Raw genomic sequence first — 19,979 nt, 5'->3', positions numbered from 1 at the left:
AAACAAAAAATGGGTGAGGTTAAAAGAAATATAATCTTAATTCAGAACCTTCTCATCTTGGAAAGGCAGTGGAATGGTTAAATGCATATAAGGCTTCACATTAAAAGGAACGTATGCCTTCCAAAGACAACTTAAATAAGACATCAGAAAGCAAATGGAGAGAAATTCAACAACTTTCTCCTGACTAATAAAATATTTAATTATTAAGTCTGATTTAACAAAAAGTAAATTGTGTTCACATGATGTTGCAGATTTAATTAAATATTTCAAGTATTGTTCCACTTCATATAATTTACCACTGTGTGGTCAGACGGGCACATTCCTTTGGAATTTGGCATTTTGTCCCCTCTTCTAATTGGAAACATACAGATGCAAATCCCACAATAGAGACACAGCATCAAGGAAGGAGAAAAATAAAGCCTAATAATTTACTAAATAATAGCATAATGACTAAAATAATGACTATTACTTAGAGGTCAAAATTCTGCTATAAACACTATATAAAAGGGTGAATTTAACAGTGATGTTAACCTGCATCTACATGAAACATTCTCAGTTAATAAGGATAGTAAAAATGCAACAAATATAAAGATGAGGTTCTTATTGATTGTATTTGTGTGTGTGTTCTAATGTATAACTCAATTCCATGATTCAGAAATATATAAAAATTTGTTAAGGAAAACATGTACTTAGCAAGCAGCAAAAAAATACTGCAAATTCAAGAATCAGCAATTAAAATTCAGCAAGATTAATTGTGCTGATGCTCACTTTTCCTAAGGTTAGAGAAAAAATTCATGTCTCAATATCTTGTAATTGGCTGCTGAAGTTTAAACAGACATATTTTCTCCAATATATGCTCATATATGCTACAAATTTTAGCTGGTATGTATATAAAATACTGTATACATACTATATACACTCATTTGTGTACATATACAAAAGTAAAAAGATTCAGCATCTAAAGAATCATGAATTAAGTTTAACATAAAGCTACTTTAAAAGTAATCTTTGTATTCAAACCACAAAAAAAGTTATCGAAGCACAAAGTGATTATCTGGGACAAAAAAGAAAGCAATAGAACTGCAATCTGCTAAGTAGTAGCACTGTGATAAATGCTACAAAACTTTAATGCCACATTAGATAAGTGCTTACAGAACTTGAGGGCTTGGAATGGAATCTTCCTCTACAAATCAGCTAGTGGTATGACAAATAAACTCAGGACATCTTAGCTTTCCCTCTTATGGAAAAACATAATGGTATGTACATCATAAGTTACTTAGGAGGATTAAGTGAAATAGTGTTTGAAAAGTGTACAATCAATATTCACTATTATTACTTTCTTTAATAGACATAGAAATCCAATGAATATAGATGTTGTTTTGTCATTTTATTAAAGGGTTAAGCTAAGTTACTTATAGGCTAAATAACTACCTCGAAGACATAAATGGCACACCAAATTTTTGGAATTTGGAAATAGTTTGCATTTGAATTACTGTGTAAAAATAAATTACATGTGTAATTAGTCAAATTTTGTATCTACAGGAGAATTCTAAAATAAAAAGCAAATAATTCAATCAAAGCTAGTGCTCATAGAGGATTTCTATACGTAAAAATTATATATAGTGTGGTGTAAATCTTAACTTTCAAAGCAAGTTAAGGATTATCATACCCAGAGAGAGACAGAGAAAGTATGAATAACCATGAAGTTTCAGTAAAAGAGAAATTTAGGATTAAAGCTGAATTCTAGTCAAAAGGCCCTATTTCCATTACACTATGCCATTTTCAAAAAGCAAAAAGGTTCAAAATACACCCAAACATTTAGCAGCATTCCTCCCGAATTATACATTAGTCTATTTAATATAGACTTCAAAACTATTTCTAGAGCAATTCAGATGTTCCATACAAGGTGCACTATATTAAAATCTTTGGATGCATGACACTGAATAGCTGAATGTATGTTAATCCTGGTAGAAACAGTTTATGATCTACTTTTTGATTCAGCTTTAAATATTCTATTTTGCCTCTAGTCAAAATTTGCTATATCACAACTTTCTCTGATGCCTTTCTAATCAACTGGAAGTTCTTCAGTTTTCTATCTTAGAAATCACCATTAACAGAAAATTCCTAATTCTTAGCACCTAAAATATGTCACAGTATAGAAAGTTTTAATTGTTATATCCTACAATTTGTACTACTAACATAATTAAATGTAAGATAGAAAATATCCATTAGTATAGTAAACTTCTCAATGAAAAACAAACAATAGAAAGAAACATACAAATATGATGAAATATGTAGTAAAAGCAGTTGCATGGAGAGAAGAATCAATGACAGGATAGAGAATGTAAAGTTTAGTAGGTGGTAAGGCGTTAGTAAGTGATAAATGAATGCTTCATGTAAATAGCATACATTTGATAAGCTATTATTTATAGCATATTACAGTGTGTATATATATATGTGTATGCATGTGTATATATGATAGTGTATATGTATATATGTATACCAACACAGCCCTTGATTGTAATTCTACAGAGTCAAAAGAGGATGCTACAATTCATACAAAAATAATCTAGTGGCAGACAAAACTGATGTAAGAGTAGTTTATTTAATAGTTGCTATGGTTAGTAACTAAGCACATTGAAAAAATTTTAATTTGTAATCTTAGTGTTCATTTAGTACATCACGTTAAAAAAAATCAGAAGAGGGCTGGGAAGGTGGCTCAGTGGTAGAGCGCTTGCCTTGCATGCTCGAGGCCCTGGGTTCGATTCCTCAGCACCACATAAGCAAAAAGTAAAAAGCCGGAAGTGGCGCTGTGGCTCAAGTGGTAGAGTGCTAGCCTTGAGCTGAAGAGCTGAGGGACAGCGCCCAGGCCCAGAGTTCAGGCCCCACGACCGGACCAAAAAAAAAAAAAAAAAAAAATCAGAAGAAATGAAGATGCTTGACCATAACATGCAAATATTTTTCAACTATTTCGTTAAATGAGAGTATTATAAATTCCACTTCTTATGAGGGAAAAACACATTGAGAATATCTGTTCTAATAGTGGCATAGACATACAAGATTCTAACAATACTAATAACACTATACTTCAAATACTGTTACTCAGATTTAAATACTTATATTATTTATAATATTATTTATATTATTAAAATCAATCAATAAAATATATCTTACTATGGTTAATTATATTAATTTAGTTATTCATTTTTGTTTATTATTTACTTGTGAGGTTTGAACTAAGATACTTGCATTTGTTAGGCAGGCAATCTATCACTTCAGTCAAACCCACAGCCTTTTTTTTACTTTAGTCAAAAAAAAAGTTATTGTCTTTAGGCATCTAATCACATCAGGCTTTTTGGTTCAGATGAGTTCTCACTAACTTTTGCCCAGCCTATCCCTGAACTTAACTTCGATTCTTGGCCTTCTGAATAGCTGGGATTACAGGCATGTACCATGATACCAGTCTACATTACATTTAAAACACTTTCAAACGTTATTTCTGCAGAATGTATCTTAAGAGTTATGTTTGAGGACTTACTAAATGATTTTTTTAAGTTTAGAGTTTATGTTTTCCAGCAAAAGTAAAAACAAAGATTAAATAATTTGCCTATATGAATGGTTTTTAAACTTCCTATTCTATTTGTCAGGGTTTATCTTAGGCATTTGGGAAAACAGCATCTGTAAATTGGACTAGCAAATGAAAAGCCTCTGGTTCACATACAAGAATTTAAGTGATGCTCGATAAGAAATGTACTCATTACCTTGCTCATGTAACTAACTGTAACCCCTCTGTACAGTATTTTTACATTAAAAAAAAGTACAAAAAAAGCATTTAAGTTATAGCATCTATAAATTTAAAATGTTCTGCATTAAACTCTTTCTTAGTGATGGATGACTGTAATTGTTGTTTTCTAACAAAAATTAACATGCCTTAGAAATATTTTTAATTAGCCAAAACTCTGAATACCTTAAATAATGCAGAAATTGATTCAAATTCTTCAATCTAATTGGTTACTACTGACCAATTCTCGGAACTCATGTAGATCTGTCTAACTTTTTGTTTGTAGCTACCTGTATTTAACCCGCAAATCTCAAGTATTTGTGCATTCATATGTTGCAAACCTTTAGAGCAGTAGAAAAATAAAATGGCAGTCTATCAATTTATATATTGCACTTAATAATTTTATTAATTCTAAAACAGAACAATAATTTTCAAAGGACCATAAGATGCTCTATCATAGCCATGTAAGAACAGGTAGGTAACAAAAGAAATCGAAAGCAAGGATATGTTCCCACCTGGTCTTAACTTTGTGAAATTTGAAAAGAAATAAAATATCCCTTTATGAAAGTTAATAAAAAGAAAAGAAGAAAGGAGAAGTATGAGTCACAGACAAACAGTGCCACTTTTAATCCTTCTTTCTCCTCAGGCTATGTAATAATGACAGAAGCAAAGCAGAAGAAATCAGGTTTGTGCATTTTCTCAGAGACAAACTTCAAATGAGTGGAAGCAATTGGGAGAGCATCCCGCCTGGTTGATAAGGAAGACCAAATACCTTTGTGCTTGTCCCGTTTATGCTTTAGCTGTGCTGGATGGGATCTGAGTCTGGCTAGAGCCTGCTCTCGATGGTTCATAAAAATAGGACCAGCAAATACAAGGGGGCCTGAGGAGAAACATTTTGTATGTGCATAGAGAAGCTCACAAAAGAAAAACACTATAATGAATAAAAATTAATTCCATCTAGATACATGAAAATTAATTCTTAACTTTTGTGGACATATTTGTCTCCCAATTCCCCAATTCCACCCCTAATCCCACAAATATTATCACCATTCCACACACAGTAGTATCTTCAATAGAGTTGATAAAGTACATAACCCATTTTTATTCTTATAAAATTGAGTAACTACTAATAGTATCTAAGGATAATCACAAAATTTCATTAAAATAACCAAATTAACTAAAAATATTTTCAATATCATGTTTAAAAATTAGTAAGTCATATACTCATTAAAGCAAGTATCTTTTGTATTGCTATACAAAAACTCAACTAATTCTTAAATATTAACAAGATCTTCCAGGTATTTCCAGGTCTATATCAATCTTGACACAAAACCAAGACAAAATATTATTGACTTTTCTACATATTGTGAAAGATAATAGGAAAAAAAACAGATGATCACAAACAGAACCAAAAAACTTCACTGATGAGGTGCTGTACATGTATGCAGAAGTAAGGATAACTTGAACTTGACACTAATAGTAGGTGGAACATATATCTCAAGGAGTACTTCTGAGACACTAATGGTCCTCACTGAACTTTTAAAACATCTCCAGATCACACTCATTTTCACTTATAAACCACTTTAAATAAAGTCATATTCACTTTAATACATAAAAGTATTTGTTCATTCTCTTCTTATAAAACAAAACAATAATTTCCTTAGGTTTCAGAAACTTCAAAAATACAGGTGGCTCATGCCTATAATCCTACTCAGGTGGCTGAGATCTGAGGGTTGTAATGTAAAACCAGTTAGGAAGGAAAGTCTGTGAGACTTATCTCCAAATAACCACCAAAAAGCCAGAAATGAGGTTGTGGCTTACCTGGTAGAATGCTAGTCCTGAGCAAAAAATTCAGGGGGAGTGTCCAGGCCTTGCATTCAAGCTTCAGGATCAACTGAGGCTTGAACTCCGGGTTTGGGTGCTGTCCTTCAGCTTCTTTTGCTCAAGGCAAGCACTCTACTACTTGAGCCACAACATCACTTCCAGCTTTTTTTGAGTACTTTATTGAAGAGTCTCATGGCGTTTCCTGCCCCAGCTGGCTTCAAACCCTGATCCTCAGATCTAAGCTTCCTTAGTGGATAGGATTACAAGCATGAGCCAGGCAAAACAATGTGTTCTATGAACATAGGTAAATTATTTATATTATTCACCAGACTTTTTTTGTCAGTACCAGAGCTTGAACTATAGTCCTCATGCTAACTCAAATGCACCACTTGAATCATGGCCCCAGCTCAGCTTTTCTGCCTGAGCTGGCTTTGAATCTTGATCATTCAGATTTCAGCTCTTTGAGTTATCTAGGATTTTAGGCATGAAACACTAGTGCCCAGTAATCAGATATTTTTAACTTTTCATGTAGTAGACACTAGATGTCATGCATATAATGATAAAGACACAGGATCTTGGCCTACTAGAGAAAATAGCAATAAAAGCAAAACACTGTAATATGCTCTTAGAAAGGAGGTCTGTACCATGAAGGATAGTCTCCAAATCAAATGAGGTAAGAAAGGTTTCAAAGAATGAAAAACTTTTAACGAGAGAAAAAAGTTAAGAGAGGGAATTCCAATTCAAAGAAAGCAGACTTACAAAAGCATGAAAATGAAAAAAATAATATTATACTGTTATTTTAAAAGACATTTAATAACCAAAATAAAGGTAGTATAGGTTATGGAACAAAAGTGCTGAAAAATTAGTTTGGGGAGGTACAAATCACAGTACTGCGACTCACACTTGTAATCCTATCAGATAGTGTGGGATAATTGTGATTTGAGGCCAGCTAGGGTAAAAAAGTTAGTGAGATGCCCATACCTCAAAGAAGAAAAAAATGAGTATGATGGTGTATTTCTCTCATTCCATCTATGAGGTTGGCTTAAAGTAGGATGACTGTATATTAGGCTGGCCCAGGTTAGAAATTCAAGGCCTGATACAAAGCTCAATTGGTTAAAGAATCTGCCCTGTAAGACCCTGAGTTCAAACACCACACATACACACAAAAATCCACATAAATACAACAGGTAAGTACAACCTTTTAATACCATAAATCTTTGTTTGGGAGATGGTGAGAAATCCACAAATGGTTTTCAACTAGTCAGCAAAGATACACTGTGATTCAGGCACCACACTATGTGCTGGAAACAGTTAAGCAAACAGAAACTCTACTACAAGAAGCATATAGTCTAATTGGGAGATGGAGGATTTACTAATAACTAAAGAAGAAACTATGAAGGCTTTGGCTGTATGTCAGGCAAAGAAAAGAAGTGGCCTGAGCTAAGGAAATATTAGTGAGATTCTTTTTTTTTAGGGGGGGGGGGGGTCCAGTCGTGGGATCTGAACTCTGGGCTTGGGCGCTGTCCCTCAGCTCTTCAGCTCAAGGCTAGCACTCTACCACTTGAGCCACAGCGCCACTTCCAGCTTTTTTTCTTTTTGCTTATGTGGTGCTGAGGCATCGAACCCAGGGCCTCATGCATGCAAGGTAAGCACTCTACCACTGAGCCACCTTCCCAGCCCCAATTAGTGAGATTCTGGAAAGTGAATATATTTAAGAATTATTAAGGAATTAGGAAGCTTTAATGAACCTTGATTTATTTATTCCAATGAGAAAACTAAATAAAATAGGTATAAAATGACCAAGTTTAGGTGTCTTAAAGGACCTAGCATTCATGCATAGGCAATATATTATGTGGAGCTATCACAGGTAGGTAAGAAGATGTGGAATTGATGTCAGTGAAAAATAAGCTATTGGTGATACTTTCTGAGACCTGAAAGATTATTATCTTTTGAACAAGTAACTGCACCTCTTCCAATCTATGCTAAACTCTTAAAATATTTTTTAATGTATTAACTCCAACATGTTTACTATGAATTATATCTTTGGCAGGGGAGTATAAGGGAGATATGATCTCCATTATAGCCCTGGCTATAGTTCACTACAGAATTCACTACATAGCCACAGCTGGCCTCAATTTCACCATCCTCCTGACTCAGCTTCCCAAGTACTAAAATTACAAGAGCAAACCACTTCATCCAAATAACTATACCTCCTTATCACAAAATAAAAGAAACCGTAACTAGGAGAAAAACAGAAAACCATAGTATACATATTCAGTGGAAGAATATTCAGTAATCTCAGTCTCCTAGAGAAAATAGCATTTTTACATGTGAAACTCTTGTGCTATTTAAATTAGCAGTAAGACAGCCATTTTGAAAGAGCAAGTGATACCAGAGGAAAACACAACTCTTACATATTAGTCTTATGGATATATATTCCTATATTTAAAAAACAATGTCAAATGTCTGTTAAAATTTAATATACCCACTCCCTGACCCACACTTTGTTTCTAAAACATTCTACTATACCAAGAAAAAGACTATTATGCAAAGCCACAAGTTTAAGGATACTTATTACAGAAAATCCCACCAAAAATCTAAAAATAGCCTGAATGCCCAGCAACAAAATGATGGTTGCATAAATAGTGGTACAAAATAATTTAGCTACTGAGTAGAATATGACAATGAAGAGAATGAGAAAGCCAAATCAAAACTAGCAAAAAAAAGGGGTGGGGACATGGCTCAAGTAGTAGAATGCCCGCCCCACAAGTACAAGGCCCTGAGTTGAATCCCCAGTATCACATAAAAGAAAAAAAAGATATATAGTTACAAATGATGTTTAAAATTCTAAAATATTTTTCTAAAATAAACAAAACACACAAACACATACCATTTTATATGGTGCTGTGTTAACTGACAAAATATACATGTGTGAACTCTGTCCTCCCTTTTCAGGATTCTGTGGTAACTGAGGCAACCTTATACAAGGAGGGTACAGCTTCAAATGCATCAATGTCAGTAGCATAAAAAGAACTGACATAACTGAGGTCCATAATGAAGATTCCAGCGCACCAAGAAAAGGTATTTTCTACATATTGTGCTTCTGGAAACATTAAATAGGTATATATATACATATATATATATATATGTATATATATATAATATATCCGAGAAAGAAGTTCAACAAAACAAAAAAGCAACAAAAATTTTGAGCATCATTAGTCTAAATGAAATGCTTACATGTAAGGTTCTAGACTAAGGAAAAAACTTACTTGTCACAAACATTCACCAACTGTCCAAGACTAGGTCTATTTTGTTAGTAAAAATCATATACAATGATTTGGATTTGAAGATACTAGGGTTTGAACTCAAAGCTTTATATTTTCTAGGCAAGCACTCCAACCCCAAATATTAAACTAGTAAAGAGTTTTATAACCTTTAGGTTATAAATCTATATATTGATAATATTTAAAATAAATGGCAAAAGAATGTCTACATTCTCCAACTTTTGAATTACCAGTGTATAATTCAATGTTCACTTACAATAAAATGGAACAGGGTTTTTGTGGTTGATTGTTTATTTTATTCTTTTTAAGAAAGAATATCAAGATATATATCGCATTTAGTAAAATTAAGATGTCATCAAAAAGATTTGCTATATACTTTGGTTTAAACCTAATAAATTATTGGATTTTATAGGTCAGTTCCTATAACTCAACCTAAAATTTCCAAAGAATGAAAAAACAGGTAGTAAAGAGATAATGTTATAAACTTAAGAAAAAAATGTTGTAAAGATATAAAACATAAACTTTCCTCTAAAATACATTTAATGTGCAATTTTCCCATATTACTTACATAATATAAATAGTAACAATATTTACATTATTAAAATATTTTGAAGGCAAAATATTTGCTTATAAAGCCAAACATACAAATTAACTTGGATCAATTAACATTGCTTATTAGATGTTACAATAAAAAAATCTATATATTCCAGGTATATGGTAAACAATTTAAATTTAATGAAAGTATTTGCCAGTGTATATTTCACTACCTATTTTCTTTAATTAAAAAGACCTTGACAAAATGCATAATGATGGTTATATAGTAATAGGCTTATGTATCAAGTACCATAATGCTTCTAATAAGTATTAAAATTTAATACCAAGATTTTGCCTAACAAGAACACAATCACAGAACTCTGACAGTTTTGTTCCTACAAAGAAAAAATTCTGTAATGCAACAACTGCTTTAGTAATATAATATCAACATCTGTCTATTCAGTGTATATTGAAATGATAATTATGTGTATTCCAGTTTAAATCAATTTTCAGGCAAAAAACTATCAAAAGCAATGAGGATATAATAATCAATAAATCTATCTTTCTAAATAAATCCAGCAGAATTCCCAACTTACTCTTCTTTTATGTAAGCAGCAGCACTCGTTTCCATAAAAGGTAACCATGCATAACTGCTAGTTATGCACTGGACTGAAAGGAAGCATGGTAGGTTATGCCCAAATGACAAGAGCCTGAGCAGCTAGCAAAACAGAATGAAAAAACTACATTAAACTGAACAATGAAGCTCATAGTCAAATAGCAGAGTCCACTGTCTGGGTGAAGGACAAATTCTAGAATTCATAATTTTTGATAAAACTGCCATTGCTGATAGACTTGGCAGAGGGCACAATTATTAACATGGGTTGACAAATGCCATAAATACAGTAGTGATTTAAATGTATGCTATTAATACAATTATAAATGCACCAAATATTTTTATATTATTTTCAAAGTTATCAGAATGTTACCCATTTTAATGATTCTACTTAAACCAGCTTATTCCATACAGTTTTCACTGGTTTCTAAGTATTCCTTTACTCTTTTTTGTAATTGAATCTTACCTCGTCCTTCTTCTAATCTGTGTCTTCTGATTACACGCTGTCGTTTTTCTTCTTGCCGTAACTGAAGATGTTCTTCAATATTAACCCCAGGTACTGGGACAGCTAGATGATTGACCAAAATAATAATAATAACAACATGTTCAATATGTTATATAACATAGCTCTAGCTACGTAATTATGCATAATAGCTATAACGACTCAAAACTCAAGAAACTAAAAGCTGTCATAAACATCATCTAAAATTATTTTTACTGCTTATTATAAGAATTCTTAGAAATACCTTAACTAAGGTTATACCATCAGTTAACAAATTTTAACATGTATCTCACAGAAATTCTTTATACTACCAGAATTACCAAGATGAAGACAAAATAAAGTTAAATTACCTAAAAGAAGATCTAAAGGGATCATTTCTTTCACTGCATCAAGAATCCCTCTTTGTCTTGCCTCTTGACCATCCAACTCTCTTGCACAAGCCTTGCAACATCCACACACAGCACAGCCAGATTCCCCAGAACCACAACCACAGATCCTAGTTAAAAACAACAACAACAAAAATAGGTCTAACTGAAATCCTTCTAACCTCTTTTTAAAAAAATCTTCTCTGTAACTTCTGTATTTCCATGATTAATTTTAAAGAATGTATAGATGAATAATTAAAAGCAAGAATTCATTAAATACTAAATGGGCATAATGGGTTTTTTTATAGAAAACATAAATGGATTCTGTTATTATCAAGGCAACTATTAACAAAACAAAAATTATCTTTTACAAGCTTTTTCAGCTTATGAATGCCAGAAAGGTTTAGCACTGAATGACCTGCATGGGCTCATAGCTAGCAAATGAGCTGCACTGCTGTCTACCAGACATATTAAGGAAGATGTTGGCAGTCTTCAGATAGTAAGCCAGCTTGTCAGCTTCCTAGTGTTTACCCTCACCATTCTTGATGTAATCTCTCTTTCACTGTGTCCAATAACCTGTTCTTTTCCTTCTTTCTTCTCCTTTCCATATAAATTACAAACTATATGGCATTTGTTTATAATAAAAATGAAGGCTGGAGGGTCACTGAAGGACTACCTTCTAAATCACATTGTGTAGATACAGAAGTCATGGTTTTAATGTTTGCATTGAACTGGTTCTTTAAAAACGTTCAATAGTTGCTGAGCATTGATGACTCACACCTACAATCCTAGCTACTCAGGTGGTAGAGCGCTAGCCTTGAACAAAAGGAGCCCAGGGGCAGCACCCAGGCCCCAAGTTCAAGCCCCAGGAATGGAAAAAAAAAAAAAAACCCCTCAAAAGTCTTGCTCAGCCCATGGTTATCCAGTTTTGTAAAATACAAGAGAATTAACCATCTGGAAACTCCTAGCTTTGAAAGCAAGCATTACTGACAATTTGAAGGATCACTTAATACACAGTTCAAAACTATGACACAATAATACGCCCTACTATATTGTCAGTGTACTCAATTCCATGAGATCAGAATTACCAAAGTCCAAAAAATGCTAAAAAGAATAACTTTTACAACCTATAGACCAATATTCTTTATGAAAACTGATGCAAAAATATTTTTAAAAAATACTAGCTATAAATTCATCAGCAGATTAAAAATGTAATAATTAACAAAGCATGATTCATCATTATAATGCAATATAGAAAAAATCAATGCAATATATCACATGATAATAAAGGGAAAAGCATGATCATCTCAATTTATAAGAGCATCTGAAAACACTCAGTATCAGTTCATGATTTTAAAACAAATTCAGTCAACTAAGAATAGAGGAAAACTACCTCAATACTATACTGGAAAAGCTTTCCAGAGCAATTAGGGAAGAAAAACAAACAAAAAAAAAAAGGCATCCAAATATGAGAAAAGTAAAATTATCTCTGTTCACAATTCTTTTTGAACCATGTTTCCCCTTCCATCGCTTTCTCCTAGTCTTTCCCTCCTGTCCCTATCCATAAAACATCCAGTTCATTTTCCACATAGTGTCTAGTAAGTATTACTGTTGTATTTGGTCACCCTTTCCACCTCTTATGTGTTCTCCCTTCCCCTCCCAAATACAAACTAAAAAGAAAAAAGAAAAAAAAAACAGCAACAATGGCAACTAAAGAATGTCTCTTCTTTCCTTTTCTTGGAGTTCATTTCATAGAATTTTATATGATCATCTGTACATAGATATTAAGCCTTTGTCCTCCACTCCTAGGCATAGCCTCCTTTTGTCTATGTATGTTATGACTATGGTCCTATATAACTTATCATGTCCCAGTGTTATTTATTTTTGTCATTCAATGTGTTTACTTGTAGATTTATCGGCACATTCTAGTTACCACAAATGAGGGAAACCATGTTTCTTTCTTTGGCTGTACTCATTACTCATTACTGGATTCATGTAACTCTAACCCTTCTGTGTATTAACTCTACAATAAGAATTATAAAAAAGAAAAGAAAATCACTGAACTTCTCTAAAAATAAATGATAGCAGTTCAAGGCAGATATAATCGAAAGCACAAAGCCTCATCTGAAAAATTAATGGGGGGAGTGGTTCAAGTGATAGAGGGCTTGCTACTGTAAGACCCTGAATTCAATCTCCAGTACCGGGGGAAAAAAAAAAAAAAAGAAGAAGTCAATTTAGATGAAGATTGCCATCCTGGAAGTTAAAAAAAAATCTCCTAAGTAAAAAAAGCATAGATTCCACACCACTTGAGCCTAGACTTTTAAGGTCAGCCAGGAGCCTGTGTTACATAGGGAGAGCATTTCAAAACATCAAGCAAAACCTCATATTTCAAATAAAAGGCTTATTTTATATTATATAACTATAGCATGCAAAGCATAAATTCAAAGTAAGTTCACAGTAGATCCAGACAGTATTTGGGAAAAGTACTTGACAAGAGTTTAAAAAATGGAATGAGGATAGCTGTCCTTACTTTGGGCTTTTCTTTACAAAATTTCCTCAACTTCTTCCCCAAATCAACCAGTTATAAGAAACTTGATCTTATAAAGGGCATACCATTCTATTAGCTATAAAAACTACATTCAAAATTACTCCAATATCCTATGAGGAAATACACATCTTTATTCTACTAAACTCACATACTAGCTTTAAATGATATAGAACCTTTAAAAAAGGAAGGGGCTGGCAAGGTGGCTCAGTGGTAGAGCAATTACCTTGCATGCATGAGGCCCTGGGTTCAATTCCTCAGCACCACATAAGCAAAAAGAAAAAAAGCTGGAAGTGGTGCTGTGGCTCAAGTGGTAGAGCACTAGCCTTGAGCTGAAGAGCTGAGGGACAGCGCCCAGGCCCAGAGTTCAGGCACCATGACCCGACCCCCCCCCCCAAAAAAAAGGAAGGTCTATTAATAGGAACATACAAGGATAAATAAAAGAGGTGTGATACAACTTTATAAGTGAGAATATCTAAAATCTTTCAAATTAGAATCAGTAAGTTTAAGTAATTTACTAGTCAAGTACTTTGTATGGTATTTAACAGCTCTACTGGAAAAGATTCAAGCTCAACAAAAACTAAGAGACTCAGATTTAAACACACCTAAGAAATGAATACAACTAAAGCTACAGAGATGCATGAGTTAAGTAATGGTTTAAATGTGTCAGATGAAAAATAAAAAGATACTGAATTAGAAATTAGTATAACAGAAAACAAAAGAATTATACTGCTAGAGTGTATCTCGGTGGTACAGCATGCATGCAGCCGAGGATTTGATTTCAGTGTGGCAATTTAAAATAATAACTTAAAATAATAATGATCATCATGATGAATTATAAATGAAGACACAGTAGAACAACTGGAATAACTGGGGCATATTTTCTTCCCTATCAATCCTTGTCTCACCCTCCGGGGACTCTGTCTGGACGTCCACTGCTGACACAGCTGGCTCCATAACCCGTGCAATCTCCACATACAGTGCACACCATACACTGCTCCAGCTTCCATTTATGCATGCCTGGAGGGCACATCATGGATTTCTCATCTTTTTCATCTATTTCTTCTTCCAAGTCTTCATCCATTGCTGTTGCCATATTTTCAACTCCAAATCCTATTTGACAAATCAATGTAAAAAACTTTATGTAGTTTAGTCTCATGTTTGAAAGTCAATAATAATTCTCAATTTAAAAATACATAATATATTGCTAATACAAATAACTATGCCAAAAAATGTTAAAATATAACAAAAACAAACTATAACTTAGAGAAAAAAATGCTCTCCCCATTTCCTTTCTGCAAATGGAAGCAGGGAGGCTATTCTCAAACACATCCCTTGCTGTTATTCTTCTTAATGTTTTTTGATTCTCGTCCTTTTTTCTATCTTCTCTACCAATACCTTCATTCAATAAACCAAAGAGATCCTCTCAACCATGCTTTAAACAAAGGTCTCTCCAATCTAGTACATCCTCCAACTGACACAAATCATCTTTTTAAAACATATTTTATTGTATACTGCCAAAGAGCCAAAAAAACAAAATTCCTGAGCAAGAGACCAACAGTTCCAATATGGCCCTCTACTTTTTCAACCTCACTTCTTCCATGCAAATTGCATTCCACAAAACCTGAATTCCTTCTGCTTTTGAAGATACTGTATCATTTCAAAAGCTCAGGGACTTTTGTTCATTTTTGTTCCCTCTGACTCACCTTCCTTATTTACAATATGCTTCCTTCTCCCTACCTTATCTATCCAAAAGAACTTTTTCAGCCTTCAAAGCACTTAGTACCTTTTTCAGAGAATCAGTCACCAACTCCTTAAAGCCTGTTTATACCTCAACTGCAACTTTCAGTAACAACAGTAGATAAAATGCACCAAACAATTGCTTATACTTGGCTGTAAAAGCATTACTCATTTCATCAGCAGTACTTTAACCAGTATGCTCAAATTAAATTACACATTTAATTCAATACCAAGTTTAAAAAAATGACTAATAATAAAAGTAAAGCCCAATGAAACCTGGTGACATAAAGCAAAATTTCTTAAGACTGAAAAAGTTGACACCATAAATTTTAAATCCTATGTAACAAATGAAACTAGGTGAGTCAAAGGGATATGCAACATATACATGCATACATAAAAACATAATTAAACTTAATATAAATCAATTTTTAAAAGTAAGCAAAGTAACCGGGCACTGGTGGCTCACACCTATAATCCTAGCTACTCAGGAGGCTGAGAACTTAGGATCACAGTTCAAAGCCAGCCTAGACAGTAAAGTCCGTGAGACTCTCATCTCCACTTAACCACCAGAAAACAAGAAGAGGCACTGTGGCTCAAGTGGTAGAGTGCTAGTGCTGAGTGAAAGAGCTCAGGGACACCACTGAGGCCCTCAGTATAAGCCCCACAACTGACAAGACAAAAAAAAAAAAAAAAAGCAAAATATGAAAAGCTTGAAGAGATATTCAATACTCACATTAATAATCAAGAAAATACAAATTAAAAAAAACATAATTCCTCTCTGCCTATGGGTTAACTAGTTGTGCTACTTTTCTGTAATAAACTTTTACTTCAAAAGAAAGAACAAGCAAAGGAAGAAAGTATGAGAGAACTAGCAGTTCTAGTTATAAGTCCATATAAATTCATATTTTCAAGAAAACAGTATTCATAATAATACTAGTATCTAAAACTAGTCTGGAATGATGGGACAAAAAATGAACAAATACAGCAGTGTCACCAGACACTATGTTGAAAATGAACTATAGAACTTGTGAGGGAGAGGAGTCAGGAGGAAAAAAACTAAGAGAAAATGAGAGAAGAAGTAAAAAGAAATATATTCATTACATGACTTATGTAACTTTAATAACTCTGTACATCACCTTTATGATAAAAAGTTTTTAAAGGACTGATCTGGAATATTATAAAACTCTGTGTCAAAAATAGATGGGGAAAAAAAACTAGGCAATGGTAGCTCATGCCTGTAATCCAAGCTAATCAGAATGCTGAGATCTAAAGATCACATTTTGAAGCCAATTTGGGCAGGAAAGTCCATGAGACTCCTATCTCCAGCTAACTACCAGAATGCCAGAAGTGGAGTGTGGCTCAAGTGGTAAGCCTTGAGGAAAAAGATCAGGGTAGTGCCCAGAGTTCAAGCCCCAGGACCAGCATAAAAACAAAAACAAAACAAAAACCCAGAAAACTCCACAAACCTTAATAACACAAAATAAACACCTACCTTTCCCTCCTTGACTCATGGCACCTGTGTCTCTTCCACACTGTCCTTTATTATTTACACCAAATGTCCAAACTTCTCCATTCTTCATTAAAACACAAGTGTGAGCTTTGCCCATAGCTACCTGAGTTACAAAATGGCCTTTCAAATCAGTTACCAAACCTATAGGAAAACACAAGTTTGGTAAAACAAAACAAACAAATCCCTCAAACCTAGTAAAGGAAGTACTTCAGTGCAGAGCTTTTCATTTCTGAGGCAAATCACTCATCAAAATGAGAAATGAGAGGCCAAACACTGGCTGTGTATCAGCTGACCAAATTTTTAAATTTTAGTTTCAATGAATTATAAAGTATTATTCAGACAGAACTGTACAGATTGCATTAAGACAAGCTTACTTCTCCTGAATGCTTTTCCCAATGCCAAAAACATTTAAAAAAGAGCCTGTTGTTTTCAAATATCTAGCACAGGCATAAAGAATACCATAAAGCTTTTACCTGCTTTGACCTATCTCAGCAAAACAAAGTAACATTCACAATGTTATGCTGAAATATTATTTTTATAGAAATCACTGTGCTCCACAAAGTTTCAATGCTGTTCAACATCAATGCTTTTTTCTACATCACAGTGCTTTCCTTACTTTCATTACACCTATTGCATCTTATATCATCTTTCAATTGACAAAGCACAATTAACATTAAGTAGTAATACTAATAAAAACCAAAGATAGTTAAGTTTTTAATATTATAAACATTAGAATACTTCTTTTATGTAAATTGCAAATACTATCAATCTAGCATCATACAATGGGAAAATTATCCTGTATTTTTGCCCAGTATCTTTTCTTTAAGGTAGTCTTTCCTATTCCTTATATTAATTTAGGTCTTTTCACTAAATACACTTCAAAAATTCCTACCTTTAGTAGTAGCATGCTTAAAAAGCATATATGTGTGTATAAGTATGTGTTCTGTACCTATACATATGTATGTGTGTGTTACATGTATGTGTGGATGTGTGTATATATAAATACATATGTATTGTGTGTACATACAATGCCTCAAAAGTCTGATCATCCAGCTGTCACCATGTTATTAGTCAGCTTACATATTACCTCAGTGGAGTTCAACTAAATAATAGACTACTATAAATGTTCTCTTTCTTTTTTCCACCATGAGACAATCACTTCTATTTCTAATCACAATTTCATTAATTCCTGCTTCTTTTTTTACAACAAAATTCAAAGGCATTACAGATTTATATCATGTAAAATATTCCCCAAATGGGATGACCAATTAGTTATCACCATGAAGAAAATTTAACATCCAAATATGATGAGTTCTTAAGATTAAAGTATATAAATATAAAACTACTTAGCTAGTTCTATCGCTCATATCTACTTCTTAAAATTTATATTACATTGGTCATGTAATCATATGACAAGAAATTCTTAAGACTTTACTCTGTGCCATGGTACCATGGTCCAAGACACTGAGGATATAATACAGTAGCTAGTAAGAAAGAGATAACCCTTGTATGAACCTAAGAGAAAAAGGAATAAAACAGCAACTACAAGTCAGCTTTGTTTTAAAAGTCATTTCCTGCAGGGTACTATCAATCCCCAGGAGCAAGTCACATGAGCACCTGAGTGGAGAAAAAATTTCCCAGAAAAAAAGCTGCTAAGAGGTTAAGTGTGGGCTGGGAATGTGGCTTAGTAGTAAGAGTGCAACATAAACAGAAAAAGCTAGAAGTGGCACTGTGGCTCAAGTGGTAGAGTGACAGCCTTGAGCAAAACAAGCTCAAGGACAGTGCCAAGGCACCAAATTCAAAGACAGACAGCAGACAGACAGACAGACAGACAGATATGGATGGATGGATGTTTAAGTTTTACTACCAAGCTCTAGGATTAACTGCATAAAATAAAATTCAGATCCTGGTGACAAGATAAAATGGAAAATTTCTTCCCAATTTTAGGTTTCATATTTGGAAGCAAGTGTGAAAAATACAAAGAAATATGCTACAATAATTTTAAATTTTGGATGTATCTTTTTAATACTTAATTTCCTATAATGGAATCTTCACTACATCAAAGCAAAATGATTTTTAAGTTAAAATGATAACACTTACTTGAGAGGGAAAGGAGGAGAAAGTGAAGGCGAGAGTAACAAGTTAGACAAGAAATGTACCCACGACCTTACTTATGTAACTATAACCACTGTGTAAATCACCTTGACAATAAAATTAAAATTTTTAAAGAAAAACTTACTTGAACTATCAGAGTAAATGGCATCTTTTCCAAACATGTACAATTCTCCATCTTTAGAAATAACCGAACTACTTCCATTATTGCAGGCTGTATACACCACAATCTTTCCTTCCATTTTAATTATTTTTTTAGGTTTATAGGGTTTTGATTGCCGTCGGCTCTTAGCTTAAAAACAAAGAATAAATAAAATTAAGGCAACCATGTAAAATAATAATAGTGGTTGATATAGAAAGGCCAAACAAGACAAGCATATCATGTTTGAATTTATGATATACTTCATTCTCAGGAAGGCCTAGACTTCCTGACATGGCCATTGTTAAAATCAGTTGTCTTACCAGCCTCTTCTGGTCAATTAATATTTAGGCTATTATTGTCAGATATTCCTCCTTTGTAGCACAATAAAGGTTCCAGTGGGAAACATCAGTTTTTCACCAAACTCCTTATCTTTGAATTGTTTTATATTACCAAAACAATTTTACTATCATGTCTAAAGAAAACCTTTTCTCTTAATCGGTAATTAACACGCACTTTTATACTACCTCAGTCAAACTAAGCTTCTTATTCCCTTAACATATATTTCATTAAGTAGCTACTGCAAGTCATGAGAGACTGTTAGGAAGAGAAATACACGTGTGGAATGAGGGAAATGAGTGACTCAAAAGCTTCTGTTCTCAAAAACTCTATGGTAAAAGCATTTTCATGCATGTATAAAAAATTAATGAAATGTTGGAATTTGTTTAAAAAAAAGAAAAGGAAGATGAGAAAGAAAGATAATGGGATGAGTTTGAACCAAATATACCATATATATTAATTAAAATGTCGTGTAAAATCAATATATGCTAATAATATATCTTTTTTAGAAAAAAATAAGCAAAAGATGGGAAGTATCAACTAGTTGTTCTTCTAATTGGCCCATTTCATTCATCCTTTTCACAGTAAGAATGCTTACACAGTAGGTATGCTGTTGCACTACAGCTTAAAATAGTTTTTTTTTCATATGACATGACTCATATAAATACACATGGTGTAATTTGCTTTG

The 19,979-nt window shown here is 33.2% G+C and overlaps 1 protein-coding gene across 2 annotated transcripts in view; it reads right to left on the bottom strand.

Annotated features, from left to right (window-relative positions):
- Positions 1–19,979, bottom strand: part of Mycbp2 (MYC binding protein 2) — a 234,775-nt gene that overhangs the window by 154,879 nt on the left and 59,917 nt on the right. For both annotated transcript variants that reach the window (XM_042685653.1, XM_042685654.1), the window contains exons 13-18: positions 18,941–19,105; positions 16,684–16,842; positions 14,360–14,564; positions 10,892–11,037; positions 10,506–10,607; positions 4,554–4,661 (exon numbers count right to left, since the gene is read on the bottom strand). In XM_042685653.1, the coding sequence (XP_042541587.1) occupies positions 4,554–4,661; positions 10,506–10,607; positions 10,892–11,037; positions 14,360–14,564; positions 16,684–16,842; positions 18,941–19,105 (885 nt within the window). The remainder of the gene's footprint in view (positions 1–4,553; positions 4,662–10,505; positions 10,608–10,891; positions 11,038–14,359; positions 14,565–16,683; positions 16,843–18,940; positions 19,106–19,979) is intronic.

This window comes from Dipodomys spectabilis, unplaced genomic scaffold (genome assembly GCF_019054845.1).
Source record: "Dipodomys spectabilis isolate Male_0828 unplaced genomic scaffold, ASM1905484v1 ptg000095l, whole genome shotgun sequence".
Taxonomy (NCBI): Eukaryota; Metazoa; Chordata; class Mammalia; order Rodentia; family Heteromyidae; genus Dipodomys; species Dipodomys spectabilis.
Note: the sequence above shows the minus strand (reverse complement) of the source record. Positions and strands in the feature narration are given on the sequence as shown.